At 38.7% G+C, this 23398-nt stretch overlaps 1 protein-coding gene across 1 annotated transcript in view; it reads right to left on the reverse strand.

The window, feature by feature from the left end:
• Window positions 1-2758: 2758 nt before the first annotated feature.
• Window positions 2759-23398, reverse strand: part of ACYP2 (acylphosphatase 2) — a 31017-nt gene continuing 10377 nt past the window's right edge. The window contains exon 4 of the mRNA XM_065630766.1: window positions 2759-3705. Within this exon, the coding sequence (XP_065486838.1) occupies window positions 3591-3705 (115 nt within the window). The 3' untranslated portion in view covers window positions 2759-3590. The remainder of the gene's footprint in view (window positions 3706-23398) is intronic.

Here is a 23398-nt window from a genome sequence, read left to right on the forward strand (position 1 = left end):
TAGTTACGTATATTAACTGTTACATAAGATCACCTAATTGTGGAAGACAACTGGTATCCTCATACTTAAACCATTCTTGAATTTTGACTAGTAAAACCTTTTAATCCATTTCTGCAGCCCTTTTAACTGAAAGTGCGGTTGCTCCTCCTTTGATCTTCCATTTCTTCTTCAGTTATGTCAGCACTAACACCAAATGAATTGGGGCAAACATAGTTACGTCTGTGCAATGTGTTTAGGTTTTGATGCAGAAATAACTTCTGACTCTTTAATACTAGTACTTACAGTCACTACACAAGATCTTTTAAGGAGCCTTGAAGAATGAATAACGCTACACAAATTCCAATTTACGGTATTGCTATTGTACGAACAGACTTGAAAAAAATAGCAGACACCAACTCTTGCCCTGATCTCTTTCACTCCATCGTTCCCTTCAAATGAGAGCACTTTCAGCAGGCAGTAGCGTGTAGCTATGCATTAATCAGTAAGCTCTCTTGACTAATCCAGTTCATTCTGTCTAGTAAGAAGATTCCAGCAGCAAACAACCACACAGTTTTCTAAGAAAGCAAGCCAAGAAAGGCAGCTTCAGAAGACATCAAGAAAATAAAAAGTGACAGATTGGTGTCACATCAGAGAAAGTATGGCAGAAAGTGCCACCATGATTTGGTCTGTTTGAAGGCTCAAGAACGAGTAGGTACAGCAGAGATTTCTACTCTGCATTACGACATCATAAGTATCGAGAATAAATAGCATAATACAGGATTACATCATCCTGATGAGGCAGAATGCTCCCATTCCTTTCACTGCTTAGGGAAGATTTAATTTCTTAATTCTTCAATCAAATATAAATAAAGCCACACATTTTTGAAATTGCCTGGCCATTTAGGAGTTAAGCTCCAATGTTAACTAACATGTCTGGTCTCAAGGCTTAATGACAGGAACTTTCTTAAATGAGAGTAGAATACAAGAAGATTTTCCTTTAAGAAAGCATTGTCCAGAATTCACAAATAACTTGGAAATAAAGAGGACAGACTTTCACAAGGCTCAACCCCTTTAGATAGGTGGAAACTCTTTCCACTTGCAGCAAGAATGGAGCTGACCTATATATCAGTTGTTCTTGCTGCATTGCATTTTCAAAAAATAAGGTGAAATAAAAATAAAGGATATCTAAAGCTATAACTGAGTGATATTAGTATGTAGTAGAAAAGGAAAAAGGTGTCAACTTGGTTTTGATGTCTAATTAGCCAACTGCTCTTGCCTTTTTTTCTATCTTACCATTGGAATTCTTTGGCTTCTCAAAAAAAAAAAAATCAATGGTGTTTTCATTACATCTAGAGATACTGCTCTGATGTTCTGCACACACTGCATTTCCACAAATGGGATGATTCCGGACTCACGATACTTTAACAGAATCTGAGGATTAAATAAAATGAGAAGATTAGTGCATGCGATCCAAGACTGCGCTTCATTAATTGCAGTAACATGGCAACATGTGACTTGCAGCACAGAAAAACATTCCCAAGCAACCAAATTCTACAGAGGGCTCAAACCTCCCTAAGTGTGAAGGTGTCTCACCCAGACTCATCCAATCCCTCTGAGAGGTTCTTCAGAACCGCTGGATTCCCCAGCAGATGTGCCAGCCTCCCAGCCTGTTTTGTCTCTTGTCATATCACTGATGAGAGGGAAGTGAATATTGAAAATAGAAAACATGGGTACTGCTGACTCGCAGAGAGGAAGGCTACACATGTATTCCAGTATATAGGCCACAGATCATAGGAATTATATTTGCTTAATACCACATTAGAAATAACTTCTGCCAAAATACTTCTTGGTTAGGAAAAGCATTCTGAAATCCTCGGTGTAGTGCTCATATCAAGACATTAAATATTTTTGTTGTTTTCAATAGGCGAGAAACAGTTACACACAGATTTCTTCAACTTTCTCAAAGTTCTACCTGCACATTTTCTCTCCAAAAAAAGCAGCATTTTAAACGGCTGTTTCTCTCTCCTCAAACTTCACATTTCTAGTTAAATCATGGTAAAATTAATGAGTCCTTGTGAGCATCCATCTCCACCCACGCCAACATGTCAATACATCAAAAGAACAATTTCATCTTTGGCTCCCCTTCCTGTGTATCTAACATCCTATTTGTTTTCCATCTTCCTCTCTCATTGTTGCTCAAAATGCGAGCAAAGCAACTTGGCTGGAAATGCCTTAGGCTGAAGGGGTATCTCCTGCCAGGTAGCTCCAAGGAAAATGTAAATACTTCTGTTTAGCAGGATGCGATTTTCAGAGAGGATGGAACAGCTTTTGAGCTACCACTGCACTTGAACTTTGCCATTTGAGTCAAACAAGAGTTACTGACAATGACTTCAACAAAGGACACTTGTGTATGATCACAGAAGTCAAGTGCAGTTTGAACTATAACAATTCATAAATAACTGCTGCAAATTCTAGACAGGAGATTTTACTGCTTCATGCACAAAGGCCCAGTGAAAATTAAACTAGCAGTCAGTAGAAATACCTTTCTATGCACACCTCGCTCTGCGCAGATGAAGAAATGCAATGCTTGAATTATGAAATGTCCTCTCCTGACCGATCACACGATGTATCGGAGATCTAACCCAAGTTTTCCAGCATGCACTAATCCTGGCCCAGCAGGACTTTAGAAGGGAGGACATGGGTGTGTTCCAGCCCTGACAGACTCCTCCATGCCTGCAAAAAGAGCACTATACATGAGAATTAAATCCCACGCTGCAAACACTTATCCAGTATTTATTGCAAGCACACAAGTTTCTCAGGATCTTTCATGTACGTGATATGATATATGTGGGTGCATCACGCTGAACCAGGTTCCAACATACACTCTTAACTAAGGAGCAAAAACACATCTGTAAGAAAGAGAGCTGAAATCTTCACTTTTAGTGAGAACATCAAAAAAGCAGAAAGATCAAGACCCCCCTTAGAGTCAGCATATATGTAAGCTGTGGGTAGACAAGGAAAAACAGGTGAGAGGCCACACTTTTTATCATCTTGTTCCAAGACTTATCTGCATTGTTATATAGAGTTTTAAACCAGAGCTGGTTAGATAATCTTAGTTTGGCAACATTTATTTTAAATTATCACTATATCTTAACTAATTATCACAAATAACCTGATCTATAATACAGAGCTGTTAGAATAGATTCCTCATCCAGTTCTGTAGGTAGATATTTTTGGTGATATTACAAACAGCAGAACTTGAATTTATTATTTTGCATCTAAAATATGAATCACAGTGTAAGGATTAGGTTCCATATGGTTATATATAACAAGTATCATTGTGCAAAAATAATCACTAACACTTAACAATTTATATAGCTTTCCAGATGCAATAAATTAGGCATTGGCATTTTAGATACTAGATATTGACATTCATCATGTAAATGTCTAACATGGCAACTAAAATTCTTACTTCACGGGAATAGGGACCATTTATATTTATCTCTAGTACAGAAAGCATCTAAATGCTCTTGTGACATTTTATGGAGGCACAAAAAAACCATCATGCAGCAGTAACATCATAGTTTCGTGCTTAGTGATGTTTTCTTCTGTTAGTATCGAGTGCTAAATCCTGAGAAGTCAAGTTTGGAAATCTCCTTTTCATTGGAAAAGTTTGTTCGGTCTATGCGAGAACTTGGGCTTCCAACTTTACTCAGCCAGGACTTCCTGCAAAGAAAATGAGAGGGTTAGCATTTAAAGAATATGTTTAGTTCTTTTCTGTTTACCCTTCCTCCTTTTAAAGCAAATCCCCCTATTTAAAAGGTGTCTATTTCAAAAAGTATTACAGAATATTACACAAGACCATAGCTGACTAAAGGCTAAAGTGCATTTACTTTAATGACCCCTTTTAAGTGCTTATTAAAAGCATTGAAATAGGTACATAGTAGCTTTGTGGATTCAATACTATACTTCTAGCAAGGACCTAAAAACCATTTTAATTAAAAAATAGATGCACAAACACTTGATGTGCAGTAGACAAAATGCTTACAGAGCTTTAATTACAAAAAAATACTTCCTCCATATTTTCTGTTGTACTAAAGTCTCAAATAGAAAAGAGAAAGTGTTTTAGTGCACCATGTTTAAGCAGAAATATTTCCACATAAATATTTTTATAACTTTATAACTTTAATAACTGACAGATTCATAACTGTGATTAGTATTACAATATATCATTATTTAAATTCCAATATGAAGACTGTAAGTTGTCTTATGAACAGTTATATTAATTGATCCATTAAAAAAACCCATACTATTATAAAATACAATGTTCTTGCAGTCAGACAATTATTATGTGTTTATGAGAAGTGCACATAAAGGTTGCTTATCTTGAGCCAGTAAAACACACCTGAGGTATAGAACTGTATCATGTTAGAGACCCTATGCGACAAGATTTTTTTTTTCCAGACAATTTCTGACACAAGGTAACATCACAAAATACCTCAAGTGTCCCAGCTGGTTATCAGAGATGAGATCAGCTGCAAGCACTAGCACGTGGAGTTCCAGCTTGCCATTTACAGCATCCATTTTCAGACTCCCTGCTGCTGCCCACTTCTCCTGGGCAGTGAAAAAGCCTCCACTGCGCTTGGCACACCGGTCTGATTCAAACCAGGACATTCCTTAACTTACTCTGTGACAGGACAGTCTGAAGCTCACTCTTCTATAAATGTGTTAAATTCTAGATTTCTAAAGCTACAGTACTTCAGTGAGTCTGGAACAACAGCCAGTCTCCAAACAGCCATTTCCTACCACATTTTATTTCTCACAGACTGGTCCCATCCACCACACCTGGGCTGCTCACAAAAATCCCCAACCCAAACCTACACAACATGCCCACACACCCCTCACGCCCCAGGTACTGCAGCCGCTCTGAAAACACTCATTTTCCCACATTCTGGATTTTACCTCCTCAGCTGGTTAGGACAAACACCTTCCCAGACAGACTTAATGCACTTTCTCCACCCCCATAATCATGGTGGCTTGTTCAGAGGGGTTTAAACAACCGCATCCATCATCCTTTTCCCCTTATTTCATGATCTAAACCAAACCTCGCTAAGTGACTCTGGCTTGTTACCGAGGCAACCAGGCTCTCTCCACTCAACTTATTATTGGAAAATGCCATCTGAAGAGCTGGTTTCATACCATCCTGATTTAGCTCCTGGCTGCGTGCAGTATCGCGTTCCTGGGGCACAGGCAAACATGCACACCTGGGAACTGCTCCGAACCATGCCTGGCCACGTAGAATCCAACCCACGTCCTCTGGAAATGTTATTCAAGGAGCCTCTTGTCATACAAAATAATAACTTACTTACACAGCTCTAGAGACATCATGCTTCGAATGCTACAAACAGTAGAGGAACTTTATTTCCCTGAATAAAATTTAAAAAAAACACACCACAAAACAACCACCAAACCAAAAAACACACCACTGAAACATCTGCTATAAAACAGACTTCTCTAAAATAAATGGCTTGGTTGGCACTATTCTCCAACCAAAACATTTTCCAACTTTGATAAGGAAAAAGTAACTCCGATGCTGGAAGAAACCAGCCTTTCCACAGCAAACACGCCAAACAAACAGCAAGTGAACAACACATTCTCTTGTGCTAGACTATCAAACCATGGACATACATAAGATGCTTATGCAATAGTTCATTTATTGTATGCAAAAAGCCAAACTATTTTATCCCAGGATTGGAGCCATTTACAGTCTACAGTGCTAGAAACAGGCCTGAAAATTAGGGCATGAATACTTGGCGAGCTGGGCGCAATTTGGGAAGTGTTTTTGTTTGTCTTCACCTTAAGCACACTCACAGTGGAACAAGAGGAATGTGTGCTTTTATTTACAGGGACAGAAAATAAAGGCACCAGCTTGTTTATACTTTATTTCCCTTTGTTTGGGATAAAACATTGGATAGAATGTTGCTTTTTGAAGATTTGTGTTTACATCTGTGTCAGTGTACAGACTAGGATTGCAAATATTTATAAGATACCTCCAAAATGTTGTTGTATCCTCAAACAGTGCTGTCAAGTTTTCATAAATCCTGATGTTCAAATGTTTGCAGAAGAAATGTGGAATCCTTCTTCATTGCTGTTTGGCTGAGCTTTTGGGAAGAACTCAGCCATGGTTTTCAAGCTTTGCTCTACAATCCTAAGGGCTAGCAACACTTTACTTGAAATTCTTGTTTTTGTAAACCCAAGATTCACACCTAAGTCCAGGCTCTAGTAACATCTCCGAGTTTACTGCAGAGCCATTCCATTGTCCCTGCACCTCTGCTCCTGCTACCAGAGCCCACAAGTACAACGGGAATCTGGAAATAAAATGCAAAGGGTTCAGTGTTGTTGTGGGAAAAAAAAGTAAAAACCTTGGAAACAAAAGCATGCTTGAAAATACTAGATTTTGACATGATTTGAATCAGTGTGGCCTGGAAAAACCCAACACATTCAGCATTTTAACTTTAGCAAAAGTGATCACGGTCTCAGTAAGGTGAAGAAAACAGGTTCTCAAGTAAACACACGAGGGATCCTGGGGAGAATCTTTGGAAGAATTACTAACATTTTGGTGCAGGATAAGGTCAAGAGGACCCAAGCAACACGTACAGTCACAATCCTCCTACTGACCTTCATCCTTGGCTCCTAGTAATTTTTTTTAGCTCTCAAAACTAGGCTCTAGCTTGGGGTACAAAACCAAAGCCATGTGACCCAAAATACAGCTGTTTCTACTCAAGGGGCTTCTGTGCTGCAGTCCCCAAACAAAGCATATCAGGCAAAGCGCAAGGGAGGAGAATTTTAACACATTTATTAGAATGATCCCACTGGTGTCCACCAAACCAAAGCCAAGTGATGGGTTATTGCAGAGGATTCAAACCAAAAGGCAAAGCCAGCAGCAGGCTAAGGACACAAGAAGGGGGTGCCGAAATGAAGCCGCCCGCTCAGGCCCTGGGCATCCCCGCAGTCGGGATTTCTTGGCCAACTGGATCTTTAGCAGAAGTTCCGTAACTGTTTTAGAAAGGGGAGAAAGATATTTAATCAAAACTAGTGTTTGACTGGGTATTTTCACACACAGCTGTCAGATGAGTGCTGTTAATCTGTTTGTGTTTCTTCCCTTTCTGTCCGACCCCACTGCACTCGAGGGCAGCGCTTCTCCAGGGAATACGGGATGACCTTTTCTGCCAGGTGCTGTTTGGAAGTAACATCGACAGCAAGGGCACATTAGCAGAATCTGATAGAGATACTGTGTCGCACAATACGGAATAAGCTTCAAATACATGCTTTGTTATTGCATTTCTATTTACAAACCTAAGAAAAATGACGTGTGTTAACGTTCCCCACATTGTGATATTGGCAAGATTTTCTTAATGTAACAAATGATCATTACTAGTTTGTATGAGCACAGAATTTGACTCTATGTACCTCAAATTTACTTTGTTATGCCAATCTATGTTAAACATCCTCACCTCTTAATTTAAAGAGGAGGAATTATCCCAGAATGAAGGAAACCAAGTCTGAAGTTGTTGGTGGTTTTTGTTTGGTTGTTTTTTTCCTTGTATACAATGCAAAGATCTGTTATGGATTTTCCTATTAATAGTTTTGGTAAACTTCAAGTAGAATTTAGTAATTTATTTACAACTTGGGATCATAAGTGTCTTTTTATTAAAAAGTTATCAGAATACCTCTTTGTTTAAAGCACATTAGGCAAGTCACATTTGGCTTCTTTCATAGATCTTATCAGAAAAAAAACTGCATAGCATTGCAGAAATTTGTTCCAAAGAATAAAGAAGTAAATGAAAAGTAAACCCAAATTCAGCCATTTCAGTGACTCCAAAGAGCTTTTATGTCCACACTGACCTACAGAAAGTACAAGACAAAAGCAAATTTCCCGTTAAGCTTTTGTCCTGTCTTACCAAAGCAGTAAACATGCCGAGCAAGCCAGAAGCAGCAGAAAGGTCTGTTGTATTTTTTTTCCCTGTAATATGTCTGTCTCTACAGGGTACGATTTGGCTCACAAGGCAGACTGGGAATTTTGGCTAACCCCACAGAACGCAACTGGAAGTTACTTCTCATTCCACATCTATTAAATCTAAAGGCCACGGGAAGCTGCAACGAGGAGGAACTGTTGCTGTTTTCAGGCTGCTGGAAAAGAAAAGCTGGTTCTAATGCTTAGGAACTGCTGAGTGCCCATCACTCATGTAAACTGCATTTAAAACAAATGGCTGGACTCTTAACACAGAGCAAAGTAGTATTGCCTCTGACCATCCATTTCATACCTGAAGATATTAATTAGACCCTTACCTCAGCCACTTCAAAGCCACCCTATTGGAAGACTGTAATGAATCATCATACTTTGAGCAATTCAAGTTTTACTTAAAATCCATTCCACTACACAGCCTGGTCAAAATAAAACAGCCTGGTTGCAGCCACCCAGTTGGAGAATTCCCAAAGCAACGTGCATCCACAGCCCAGGAGCGGCCAGGTAAGACAGAAAACTGCAGATGACAAGTACAATCACAAATTTGAAAAACACCACTTTTCTGTTCTCTGGTAAGGGAGACAGACTGAAAAGCCACACAAGGACCACTTTACCATGCTTGCTGTATTCTCTATGTAATTCTCAGAAGACAGATTTACACAGAAAAACACAGAATAAATTATTACACAAGAACTAAACATAAGACCAGACCAAAACACAGTGAAATTCCTTCAAGCACCACTGGGATTCTTGCTATTTTCCTCAAAACTCTCCCTTACTTTACAAGTGCTTAGCACAGTTAATACTGAAAAAAAAGGCTCACCAAGAAGTTACAAACTGGCCATTTCCAATTTAAAAAGTGAGATTTTAACAGGGAAGCATCACAATTTTTAAATCATAATGCTATAGAGTACTGAGCAAGTCTGAGTGAGAATATGATTTTTCCTTTTATCTATAACTTGACAAAGGTGTTTTGAAGTTTTCTTGTTAAGCATTCAGCTAGCTCGGGTCTGTTTTCCCACTGACTTTACACTGTGTGATTTAATTTGGTAATTTAAATTGCATATTTTCAAAGGAAGCAGCTACACCCATCTTTTTGACCTGCAATCTCAAGGAGCTTTTTTTAAAGCAACTGTGGTATAAAATAGACATTTTAATATATGAAAAGAATAGGAAAATGTTTTAATAATATTATATTAGCACAACTGTTCAGAAAAGCACAAAGTAGATTATGCTAGCTAATAGTCTGCTTAAATTCCACACAATGAGAAAAATCCGGGCTTTGTCAAGACTTGCTTTCATAATGCTCTATTTTTTTTTTGCATGATAAATATAGCTACAATAAGGAGGAAGCAAAAGATTAACATAAGGATATGTTACAGCTACTATGTTCTTTATTCGACAAGGGCTCTGCAGAACACGCTCTCCAGGTGAACCCAGCATGGTATGTTTATAGGGAAGGTAACATGGTACCCATGGTATGCAAGATGTGTATTTAACATTCCCTGGAAATTAAATCCCCTTTACAATCAATTCGATGTGCTACCAAGAACTAGAATTTGTTGATATGTATTATTTGTTTCCATAAATACATCTTTCATCTAAAAAGTCAGATACTCTCCCAGACCAGCCTGTCTGCTCTGCCCTGAGGTCAAGGTCTGGACAAACAGCAGCCAAGGCTGCAGGGACGGACAGACGTGCCCAACCTCTGCCACACTGCCCAACTGAGGGACAGACACACAGACCTTATGGCAGCGACTACATCTCTCCACACTGTCACATTCCAGAGTTGTATTTCATTTACCCTAAGAAAATTATTTTCATCTTTAACATATTACTTCATGATGTTTTCCTTACCACTTCAGAGACATTAAAAATACAATTCCTGAAAGACCTAATATAGGGATTGTTTTCCTCTACTGAATTAGTAAGTTCCACAAGTTTATCATTTCACTTGTGGGCACTTTGGCTTCAAGCCCCTAAGATGACACAGGCTATCTTGCAGGTCCCTATTAAATACATCATCTACAGAAGCCTTTCCAGTCATGATCCCAAACTGCTTCAATAGGAGATACCTTTGATAAACCCAGCTGAGATCCTGAATAACAGAGAACCAAAAATAGGTCAATCATAAGATACTTGATTTCCTACACATCTACATTATTCAAATCTGGTTTATAGCATCTCTAATTGTTAGACTTTATATTTTCTATATCATGAAGAGCTCAATAGACATACGTATCGTTCAGATGAGCCTCAGCCGTGCTGCAAGTGTCCCTGTGGCCAAGGCCAGTCCTGCGCTCTATGAACTGTCACTGGGGATATACCCACCTAGCGGAAATAAACACATTTAACAGCAGAGCTCCAAGCTATTTGAGGAAGCCAGAGCATGAACGTGTATCTTGGTTCAATGCCTCATTCTGGAAGAAAATTGTTATTTTAAACAAGGCTTTTAATATTTATTGAAATAGTATCCGATACATATTTTTGCCATTCAGTGGTTCCTGTGCTGTACTACACTGTATTCTCATTATACTTGTTTTTTAGACTATTTCTCTAAAAAAGTTTTCCTGTTCATTTGCAACAGTGATAAAATGAATCTAGAAATAGAGATTTTTTTCTAGAAGAAAAAGAGTCCTACAAAAATAAACCCAGACTGGAAATCCTAAACTATCACCTTCTCAAGGCAACTATGGTACCTGCTACTTCAAGTTACCACTTACAGGAAGCAAGTCAGATCTACTGATTTTTTTTTTAATTATTATTATTAGGAGGATAAAGGTCTTGATCTTTCCTCCTAAACTTTCCATTAGTCTTGGACATCATCCTGTTGACTTATTAGAACCTGCCCCTTTAGCAGTACCTTTTTTATTTTTGGGTATTGAGAGCTTCAGACTTCAAACCCCAGAATAAAAGCAGAATTCCACTGAAGACAGCATCTTATTTCTACTAAAGTCAGTGACACTTCTAATGAGGACAGCAAGATAAGACTTGACCTCTGTTTTTACAAAATTTAAACAAAAGATCTACAACTACATGCAAGAAAAACATCTAAAAAAGCCAAGGAAACTGTGGAAGACAATTAGTCCACGCTATTTTCAAGTATTCCTAAATGGGTATTGTTAATAACTATTAATGAGTACCTTGTCTTGCACAATTTTTTTTTTTTTTTCCCTTATGCTTCATTCAATTTAAGCTACCAGAGCAGAAATGTGCATCAGGAGGCAATCTGGAAAAAAGACTGTTTGGGTCAACACATTAATAGACCCAGGAAATGCTTCTCCAACTCATTAAATGTGTAGTGAGCTGGGCAATGTTCTCCACTGCGAAGAATTGCCCATTTAGAAAGCATATTGATCCTTTTTTTAGGATAACTGCATATTCCTCTGACACGGGTATCCACTAGCTATTGATGCATCTAAATTTCTGTAAAGTTTTCTAGTGCAAATAGCTGGTTTGGTTTCTGTTCAATGGTTTAAAAACATTTTCAGAAGAATTATGGGCAATGGGCTAAGCATGTATGCTTGGTAATGAAACACTAAGATTTTTTTTAAAATAACCAGTAAGAGTTAGGTAAAAATCAGCTCTCTGCTTTTTGATTTATATAATTAAGTATATCAGCTATTAGATTTTCAAGAGCATTGTTCAGGCGATGCCACCTAACTACTGTCTCTCACAAAGGTAGTTTGTAATAGTAAAGCAAGAGTAATATTTTGTAATTTCTTAATATACATCAGGTTTTGATATTTTGTGAAATGCTTGGTAAGAAAAGAATTACTGGCAAAGTATAAACATGTTCCTAAGCTCATAAATCTTCATTTTTTTCATGTTTCTCTAAAGCTTCAGGGGCTGTCAGGAGGTATCAAACATCTCATTTGTTTTCTGTAATTTATGCCATTTCCTTTCTTTCCCTTCCCCCTTTTTTGAGACGTTGTTGTGCCTGGCCAGTGAGAGCAGCCAGACCTGTTTCTGATCATTTCCACGCTGCAGGGACAGTGGAGATTTGGCGATGTGAACTGAGAACTGCAAAAAAAAAAAAATCCTAGGAAACCAGTAATTTCACTAGCAGCTAATTTTGCTGAAGTCTGTTAGGCACAAATATTTCATTAGTATCACGCATGACAAGAATGTAGGTTTTGTAGCTAATTGCCAGTGCTTCATTAATGCAAGAAAGGATGAGTACTGAATGAGTTACCAGGTGCTTCCAGCAACTGAGACTTCCGAAGGCAGAGAGTCAAAATGCATTGAAGACTGGCAGGTTTCCTGGAATAAAACCTCTCAGAAGGCACAGGTTCTCTTTGAACTTGCTCACGAAGGTCTGTTTGGCCATTTTTAAGAGCATAGAGAATAAAAGATGTTTTCCTTTTCAGCAACACCAAGACCTTAGAAGCAAAGTGATCAAACTAATAATTTAGGAGGAAGAGTTTTGCAAGCTTACAAACACTAGCAGCGTATGATTAGGGGAGCTGTTCCAAGATCATTTCACAAAATTAATGTCAGAACAGTTCACTTCACTTTATAAAAAACAGGAATACGCTCCAGCTTCTTTGTCGTCCAAAAAAAATAGTCCAAACACTTTATACAAATCATATCTGTTAAATAAGAACTTTATATTACAACAGCTGCAATGAAATTCAGGATATCGTCTACATCAGATGAAAAGAGTGGCTAGACCACAGATTTGGCTCCAGATAAAGACACTAAAAGCCTTCTAGGTATTGGAATGCCCATTCTGAGATAAGCAAGGCCTGATTTTTAAGAATATTTACGATTATATGACAAATTTAATCACCAAACAGACGTAACTGAGATCAGGAGGGAGCTCAGCACCCATCACTTCTGCAAGTCACATTCCAGAGTCCCAAACTGGGTACCCGTAAAAGGAGAAAACCCGAGATCATGTATGAAAAGCCTCGCCTACATTACTAGACTGACATCACAGTGGGAATCTATGGCAGAAGAAATCCCCATCTTTACAGCAGCATTTAGTGGTCTCAGTTGGTCATTATACATAGTGTAGACAAGAATCTATAAACAGCTAGATTTTTACTGTGTCACTTCTAGACAGAATATATTCCCAAATATAGGTTTCCAAATCAAAAGACCCGCATTTCCAAAGATCAGGGTCAGACAAACATCCCTCAAACTGTGGAATACCAACACTATCTTCATCACCAGAGCACATTTCCTCTTGGACACACACACCAAACCACATGCTAAATTATTCAGGAACACTAAACAACTCCAGGAGGCTGAAAATCCTGGCACTCAGAGTCAAGAGAAGTCAAAATCCAGCCACCAAGGACTTGTGCTGGCAGTTCAGACAGCAAATATTTGTAATGCTGATTCTAAGAATTAAACATACGTAATGCCATAAACAATCCAGTACACAGTTGTTGACTCACTTTTCATTGCAATGCAGGGAATTTAGCCGCAGAACTTCCATTAGAATTATGTAAAACATATGTGTAGCTCTCCGGCACTTCTGTGAAACTCTCAGGGTCTGCTGTGTAGCATCAATAAAGCAACACTATTGCAAGATGAGTTCCTACATTTAACTTGGCTCTACTGCTCCTTCGTTACATGACAAATGTAACATTCCAAGTATAAGAGCTGTAGTTATTACAAAGGTGCCTGCAAGCAAAAAAAAAGTATCTCTACTCTTATTAGAGAACAACTTTTTCTCTTATAATATAAAGCGGCAAAATGGATTTTTATTTAATTAAAACAGTACATCCGTTTTGGCTTTAAACTTAATACAGGATGTTACAGTCTTGCCTACATTTTTTTGGTTTACTTAAACAATGGAAACGAGTTCATAATTCAAGCATTGACAGATCTTTTACTACTATGGTACAAATCATTCTGTTCTTTTATTATCCCTTGCTTTAATCATAGAAACAACCTATACTCCTTTATGCAATATTCTGGTACAGTATGTAGAAAAATACCACATTTTCTTAATTCATCCCCCAAAACAGATAGAACTCCACATTTCAGCTTTAAAATAATTTTCACCCCATTTTTGTTTTAATTGTTGGACATTTTTCATGACTTAGCTTTCCAAAACTGGAAGACAAAGCCCCAGAATTCCTAAGTAATGAAGGGTCCATTTCTTATTTCAGTTAACAGTGCTTCGTCCTCAAGGTGCAGCGAAGGTCTGCAAAAGCCAACCATCCACTTTAGTTTTCTAATTGGGATATTCACTTCTAAAAATTAACCCAAGAGCCTGCTCCATTACAAATATACCCAAACAACTGGTAAGCATAGCTCAATACAACACAAGGATTAAGTATATCTGTTGATGACATCTGGACTGAGCTTCTTAGGCAGAAATCCAGTATGGATTTGAAGAGACAACACCCTTTTTAATCCAGACAAAAGGCAACATGATTACAGCTGAGATTCAGAGTATAATTAAATATTAATATCTCCTGCTTTGCCTTGTTCTTACAGCAAGCAGCAAAATGATAAAAACAAAGCCAGAAACCCTGCCCAACTAAGCAAATTGTAATTGATGGTTAAAAAAAAAAGCAGCCTCTAAGACTCCTCTCCATAGACCTTTCACAACATGCAGAACATTGATTTTATTAGGAAAAAAAGTCACACATTTTCCCCAGGTATACAATTGATACACCACTGGTATGACCAGCAAAGACCAACTAGGAAACAGGCAAACCCTGAAGCAACAGGGCACTTGGAAGAGAAAACTTTTTTTTTTTAACCAAAACATGTACACAACCCTTACAAGATTAAGAAAAAAAAGTAATATGGAAGACCCTAACGAGAACAAATTACCAGACCAGAAAACTATGCATAAACAATGCAGGCCTTCATCTCTATGGACAGTTTTAATACAATTACATTTACTATGTGCATATGGGATGAGAATGATTACACGGCTGTAGCTTTAACATGAACCATAAGCAGTTCAAAATTGCTACGTTTAAATAGAACAGCCACACAATCCTGATAGAAACCTGGCTCGACACCAGGCCCAAACATAGGCAAAAATGCTAAAGGGAGATGCAAAGAGCCCATAACTCAGAATAACGGAGAGCTTTCCAATTCATTTGCATGTGGAAGAATCTTTTTGAGCCTCCAGTTTTCCCTCTGCCTCTACTCCTGTTACTCTCACAAATCAAGGTTCCCTGGCCACATATCAACTTTATTGTACAATTTGAGCGCTGTGAACATGGCTCTAATTTATCTTGCTTGCCGCTTAGCTCCACCCGCAAATTCTGTGAGGCTAAAATGTGATAAAGAATACCTAAATCTCTGTTCCATAATGTTACTACATAGCATTCTGAAATGAACTCCTTCCCGATATGTTTTTACAGCCAATTCCAAGTCCCAAGTAACTACTTATTGTCCTTCAGGGCACCCCAGTGAATTTTGGAAGAGGCTACATTTGCCACAGAATGCAACACACTTCCCTTAGGGCAAAACTCCTTCAGATAACAAAACTGTTGCAAGATAGATGCTGGTTAGAGGATACAAATCATTTCAGGTCAAAGATTTTTTAAGACAGTTATTTTCATTATTACTATATGTACATTCACCACCTTTTTAAACAGGTGAATCTTTGTTCACAAAGTTGGACATCCTCCCTAACCTTACAGCACTTCCACTGGAGCTACAAGGATTTTCTGACCTTGTAAGGAAAAAACATTAACATGTTGAATGTATTGTTTCACTTTCTAAACTGACATCTAAAACACCAATAGAGACCAGATGTCCAAATCACTACAAACACTGGCCAGCTTTGGTTCTTCAATGATATTTGGGATTTTTTAGCTCTTAAATTTTTAAAGAAATAGGAAAATCTTGGAAAATAATTGTATTAATAAGGTACTGATATTTACTTCAAAAATTAAAACACCAGGGTATTTTATTTTGCCACAAACAAAGCACCGAAAGCTTTGAAGAATTCAGTAGTTAAAATAATTACTTACATACTTTTAATATGCTTTATAATTGCATGTGAACTTCCATTCATTTATTCAGACATACGAAATTATTAACTCTGATCCAAACAAGTAGGGACATGCGAAAAACAATGTTTCTTTAAGAAGAATTTCACCTACATTGGAACACCACTACTAATACACCTAAATTATAACAAGACTCTTGTATGATATTAAGGGCAGAATTAGTGTTTGAATGCTTTAATCTGACAGAATTAGAGTTAACACAAGACATCTTCATGGTGGAGATAATTTCTTGGAAATATTTCCAACTAGGGTCAAGTTCATCTTACAGAGACACTAATTAAAAGATGTTTAAAACCCTGCTTGACTAGGAAAAAAAAAATCAAAAAGCAGCCATTTCCAAGGGGAACTGGAGTTTTGGAAGCCAGCCAGGATCAGGACAGCAGAGATGACAGAGCAGATCAGCAACCGTTTCATACTGAATCACATTTACCTCTGTCAACACAATTATGCAAGTTCATAGACCAATTAGCTATTTTAGTGGTGTCTAAAAACACACCGGGCTTTTTTAGAAGGGGCAGAGGAGGTCTGCCACAAAACTGGAGCTGTCACACAACCGGAGGGTGACAGAGTGGGGGAGTCACATTGTTACCACCACTATTGCTTGCTCTGTGAGTAGCAACTGCAGTGTAAGCCACCGAATTCGGCCAGCAGCACCCACAGCACCAATGAGGTCCATTTCCTTCCAGTTACTCAGAGTAGAGATACTACTTCAGGTATGTGGAAAAAAACCCCACTACAGTGGGAAGCAGAGGCTTCTACCTGTACTGCTGACATAAGATATCAAAAATTGTTAATTTTTTTTTTTAAAGTGCTTCTGTTCTTCCTACTCCTACCTCTTCAAAAACCATAATACTTAATCACCAAAAAAATTCAGGATTCATCTGGAGTTAAGTACTTCCATCCAGAACATGCATCCCTCAGTCCAGATGTGTGCTAAGATTTGCATCCCCAAACTGTCATCTTATTTGAAAGAATTGTTCTTCAATATTAGCCACCAAAAGAAAACTGATATTGAGATTCATCCATTTTCTCATGGCATTGATTCCCCTGCAAAGTACATGGAAGCCAGGATTCTACTAGTCCAACTGGTGAAAGAAATATCTAGAAGGCAAAAAACAGATAGCAACTTCTACATATGCAAGTAGATTGACATCTAGTGTGAAAACACTGAACTACAAAGCCTGTACTGCATATAAACAAGGATGAATCTAAAAAATCAGTAAAAATACACATGTATGTTTAACTGACAAAAGAACCAAATCCTCCAAATACAGACACTTTTTTTTCCCCAAATAGCTACACAGAGCAAAAACATTGTACCAGTGAGTGAGGAAGTGTAACTTCTAAAAGATAAGTGGCATGTTCGCAGTGAATCTTAAAAGAGAGAATCAGGAAAGAAACTCAGGAAGCCTGAGAAGAGCACAGGCTTGCTGCTCAGGCAGAAGTTCTTTTTCCAGCCTTGGATAAGGTAAGGTAGAAAAGCTAAAGACAAAGGCAGAATGATTGCATGGTTTGTTTTGGTTTATGGCTGAAAAAAGATCTTGAATCCTGTCATTTCTGTGATGTAGGTCCAAAGACTGAGCAGGACGGGTGTAAGCAGTCTCTGGACAACTATGCTCTTTAGCACAATGCATACAGCAACAAAAAACAAAGTATGTTGTAGAATAGATAAAAGGCTTTTCACAGACATCCCACTAGACATCAAACTATAGTAAACTAAATTCTAGAATAGTGACATCAATGCTAACCAGCTCTAGTCAGAGATGCTTTCATTCCTGCAATGTAATCTCAAGTGGTTGTCACCTTTTTACTCTTACCAGTGTCCTGTCCAAGTTAATGGCAGCATTGGCAGAGATTTCAGACCTAAGCACATTTTCCTGGCAGTTTCAGTCATTTCAGTCCTATTTGCACCTCCTTGTCTGTAGCAATTTCGTAAAAGCAGTATCTGAAAAACAGTAGCTTAAAAAGCTGATAGCAGTGCATTGACTCAGTATTTAAACAACCACCAGTTTCTAATGTTGCAGATAAGACCAAAGGCTTGTTCTTTCTCAGGAAAACTTCAGACCCAAGGGAACCTCCACACGATGAATCAGAAGCGAATGATGACTTCAGGACAAGCTCTAGAAATGGTAAATGCTTCTGGAAAAACGAAACAAATAGCTGCTAACAAATAGTGCCATGTTTGCGGGGGCACAGAGCAGAAAACTGTAAGCCCAGGCACTGAAATAAAAAACTTTCCTGACAGTAACTACACTGTACACATCAATTCAACCAGAAAATAGTTTCTTGGCACTATTTAAATGCTACAGAGTTCTAAAGGGAAAGCTAAAAAACTTGCTCAATACTAAAGACCTTGCCAATCTCAAATATATCCAGTTTTTTTTCCCCAAGCTGATGATTTTCAGAAACTGCAACCAGACCCTGAGTAAAATCTATATCCTGTCAATTTTTGTTCTGTACTAGCAACCCAACAATGTGAAACTAACTGGAGAAATGCCCAGTAAAGACCCACGATTGCACCCAAGATAACTACTCCGGAAACATACTTAAAACAAACGTAAATTACATATTTTTGGAACAAACAGCTTAAGCTTTGTTTTCCTTGGGTATCTGACAGATCTAGGGAGCAAGTTTCTTTAGATTTACTTGACTCCATTCACCATATCTTACAGATTAGACATGTAATTTATAGTTCTTCATGTTACTTTCCAAGTTTATTCCTACCAAAACCAGTTTGTGTCATCTCTTCACACAATAATTCTGACACAAAGTCTTCCTCTGCCAGCCCTACTTTGTACACATGAATTTTTTCACTGGACATGGGCAGTTTAAAGACCGCCATAATTTAATGTGATAAAGAGATTTTGTATGCAACTATAGGAAGACAAACAGAACACAAAACATCAATTAATGGATGTAGGGAAGGATATTGAATGATTTTCTTTATTTTTACCATCCTTTATCAGGAGAACTACACATCAGAACAAAATGGGCAATGAACCTGAACAGACATAGCACAGAACAAGAAATAACTAAGAGTGTTACAAATGGTTTCCAGGTATCTCCTTTTCACTGAATATTATTACCAATTCCACACATTCAGATTTATTAATCAAGTGCCAGAAAATGATGAGACCAGCTGAAATCTTGTGAGATCTTTAAAATAAAATTCAGAGGTTTTAAGGGCCTTTGGGCTTTGGCATCATCTTAAGAGCACCAACTACTTTCTCTGCAATATGCAAGGTGGGAAATCTTTACAGCAGAACTTTGATTCCTACATAAAAGGCTTGTATCAAGCACTAGGGCTGTAACAAAGAAAACCACCTAAGTATTGTCACAAAAATCTTCAGTTCGCAATGCAGTCAATCAAGATGCAATCACTGGGCCGTTAGTGAATTAAATATTATCAGTGTGCCTGAAGACAGGCTTCACAGATCATTGCTGTTCTCTATAGAGTTAATTAACTAAAAACTAACCTTCCTTTCTAGACATTATTTTATTCGCCAACTAAAACACACCAGATATTTCCTAGAGCAACAGCCCTCTTTGCATAATTTCTAAAGCTATATTCTTTTCTCCCAAATGAATTTAATTTTTCACCCTTCTTGAAAAAAAAAACCCACAAACAAAAACTTTCCATCGAGATCTATATGCTTTGAAAAAACCCTTTATGAGGCTGGCTTTATTTTTAATCCATCACTAGATTGCTTACATTTCATCAAGGCAGAATTCCTTTGCCATCCAGTCACTTTGTCTCACTATAGTAGTATAAATGTGGCCAAAACTTCCACTCAAATTGCTACAAGAGGAACTTCTTTGCTGTTAAGCTGTAGTAGAGCCAGAACAACTGGGAGGGCAAAAGTGCCCGTGGATTTCAATGTCTGCTGGCCCCAAGGCAGCTGCTCTTCTTTCTACAGGAGAGTGACACAATTGGGGACAAACAAATAAACAAATCATTTAAAAGGACTTGATCCTCCTGCCAGTCTTGCTCTTTCTTTGAGGTGGTTATATAACCAGAACACTGTTTTTTGTCAGCTTTTAGAGCACTTCATCTTATGCCTCCCTCTTAAGTGAACTCCATCTCACTGCCCTCACCAGCTCTAAAGCTAAGAAAAAGATCTTTTTCTTACTGTATCAGTCCTGAAACCCTCAGCAAAGGGCAGGCTCTTTGAAATAGTAACTAGAACAGTAATAATGCACTAGTTACTGTAAATGTGGTAATTTTTTTCTCGTATACTAATTACTTAAAAATGGGAACATGCAGGACAGCCCTTGCGTTTTGCACCCCTGTATTTAGATACGACCTTGAGACTGACTCCAAAAGCCGCTGGCGTGTTCCAGTGCTGATCCCCTTACAGAGCAGGGAGGCAGCTGGAGAGAAGGGGTTACCAACCGCAGGGCTCTAAACAAGTGGCACCAACATTAACCCGAAATGGACGGCGTGTTCCCCCCACCGGTGAGCCCGCCTCACCTCTGGTCGTGTTCCCTTCACCACTGCCTGCTTTCACTGGGGGATTTGCTTAATCTTGTGACCAGCTGAACATGACAGTTCTGGATTGTATTTTAGGAGGTGTAGATCAGAGAATTTATTTCTACCTAAAGACAGCTGTTGAAAATTAACACTTGCTACATACCAGATACACTTTATTGCCATCAACACATTACTGAAAGTACTATAAATTCTCTGTTCTTTTCCACTTCGTCCTTTGAGGGTTTTTCTAAGAACAGCAACAATAAGCAACCGCCTACCAGGGAAACGGCCGCTGCAAACACACACTTTGCTACCCTGGAACATTTAACTCACACTAACCAAAGGGCCTAAGTATTTACTGCCTTTGGTGCTCTGGTATTTCTGTTCCTTTTCTTCACTACAAAAATATTGTGTTAGACAGCACATATCACCTGGCAAAGAATAAGAAAATATGCTATTTCTGTCCAGCCCCCTGTATCTCAAAGCACGTGCTGTGATTTCAAACAGGCAATGAAGCAGAGTCAGGCACAGGTTTCCATGGCAGGTGCCACGGTGCTGTCAGGAGATACACACAGACAGACCCCTGCACCAAGAGTCCCACTAAAGACACCTGGCCTCTGTATTTGTCCATTCCCATACTGATGCCATCACTTTTGATAGCCACCTTAGCTGGGAGAACATTTAGAGTTCTATTTTCAAACCATATGGTAACACAGACCTCTTTTATGACTTTCTACAGGGAGTCACATTGCCAGTGACACAACCTCCCTGGGAGAAGATGAGTTTCCATGCAAGACTCCAACTAAAGCCATTCACTTTTATTTTTTTACCTCCATTTGGGAGGAGAGCTAAAGCAGCATCAGGACAAGGATGGCCAATAGCACAGCACGGGTTCCTTAGGGGCACTGTTGTCAGGGTAAAGGCATCAGACCGGTCTCTAGTGGGAAAGATTCTTCAGTGATCCCTGCACAGGTCACAGCGCTGTCCCACAAACTCCAGCATCCCCTCCCACATCAATCCCACACAGCAACGTGACATTTTAACTCACTGGGCAAGGCAAACACTGGCACCTATCCCACCAACATGCTGCTTCACGCCCGGGTCCCGTATGTGCTCCATACTCTGCAATTTCCATTTGTCTCCAGCAGGCACAGCTACACCCCTGGCAACTAGAAAACCTGAGATTATTTTTACATCCACTAGATCACCCCCAACACAATGAAACAAAACATTGAGCATTTCTCAGAACGTGTGGTGGTCAATATTTCCCAAATAGAAACATGCAGAAGGCTGACAATAACAGGAACATCTCTCAATATTAGCTAAAAAGGTAAACCAGACACTAATCTGAGTAGATTTTTGTTAGCCTAAACCGCCTGAATAATTGTGACTAAACTCAGGCAAAAGAACAGCTTTAAGGCTATGAGAATAACATACAGTTTTAATAAACATTAAAAAAACCCACCAGACATGTAGTCTTTTATCTATGGGTCTGCAAGTCCTGAGAAACCTGCTGTACATACTCAAACAGCACAGCTGAGAAATCCTGCCTGCTGCTCAGGTCCTACCGTCAAACCCTTTAAAAGGATAATGAAGACAGCATCACATTTCAGGAGAGATTTCCTGAATGCCTGCTGAGCTGACCTTGTTTACAAGTACTCACTGAAACGATTAATTGCTCAGACGTTCCACTCCACACTGCAAGGGCTCAGTTTTCTGCCTATACTATCCATATGGACATAAGCCAGAAAGAAAATTTCTATATAATTATCCAATTAATTATCATTAATGTTAGCATTTAACAAAAAAATACCAGCTGGCATACACCACAGTCACTTCACTTCTGTTGTGCAAGAACTACAAAAGGCACTTGTTTTCTTATTAATAGCTATAAAATACAGGCAAAGTTGAGTAGTTTTATTTTGTTTTAAACTACAGAGGATCAGAAGGGCACAGAATAGAGTGGTGAAGGACTGGACTGGGAGTCAGGAAACAACTTTAATTCAGAGTCTGCAACAAAATTCCTGTACAACTGAGCCAGTCAGTTCATCTCTGTGCTACAGGCTCCCATTTGTAAATTAATACTTTCTCATTCACTGGCTTTATTGCTTAATTCTATTATGTGTTCTTTGTTAGCAAGAATCTCTTATAACATGTTAATAAAGCAGAACAGGGTCCTGACCAACTATAATATTTTCTTTGTACTGTATAACATCAGGAGGATTTTGATATTAGAAAGATATGATCTCTTCCGAACCTAGCAGAGGCTGACCGCTGCAGCTGGCCCAGAGTGTCCACATGCAGCTACTCAATGGAATTGTTTTCAATTTTAATTCATGTGTATGCTAGAACTGTAAAGAGACAAGTGCTTACCAAAGTTTGCCTCAGCACTCATTCCAGATACAGACAGTACCTTCAGAGCTATCAATTTCAGCACCATTACAATAGTAAAAATATGAATTTTTTTTAAGTTACACTATATTACTACTGATGCATTTATGACATAATTAACCACAATAAATAGCATCAAACATGCCCTAGGCTGAGTAACAGTAGGTCCCGAGAGCTGAACTTCACACAAAGCAGTGGATGTCCTGCAGGAACTGGACAATACAGAAATCCATCAGATCATCTTTGAGGGATCCTGACAGATATCCTGACATCTCTGGCACACTTAGCATACAAAGCACTTCAATCTTCAAACCAAGCAGAGATGTGTCTCGTTTCACTCATGCTAATATTCAGCACTTTTTCCCTCTCATTAGGAGAATATAGCAGTTCAAGAAAAGCTGAAAACAGACAGAGACAACAGTGTCGGCAGGGTTCAGCACCGGACAGGCAGTCCTTTCCCAGCAGGTCTCACACACCACATTGCGGTGATTACTGCCAAGCGGTCCTGGGGCCAGCATGATAATATAGCAATTCATG

The sequence above is a fragment of the Caloenas nicobarica genome, chromosome 3 (genome assembly GCF_036013445.1).
Source record: "Caloenas nicobarica isolate bCalNic1 chromosome 3, bCalNic1.hap1, whole genome shotgun sequence".
Taxonomy (NCBI): domain Eukaryota; kingdom Metazoa; phylum Chordata; class Aves; order Columbiformes; family Columbidae; genus Caloenas; species Caloenas nicobarica.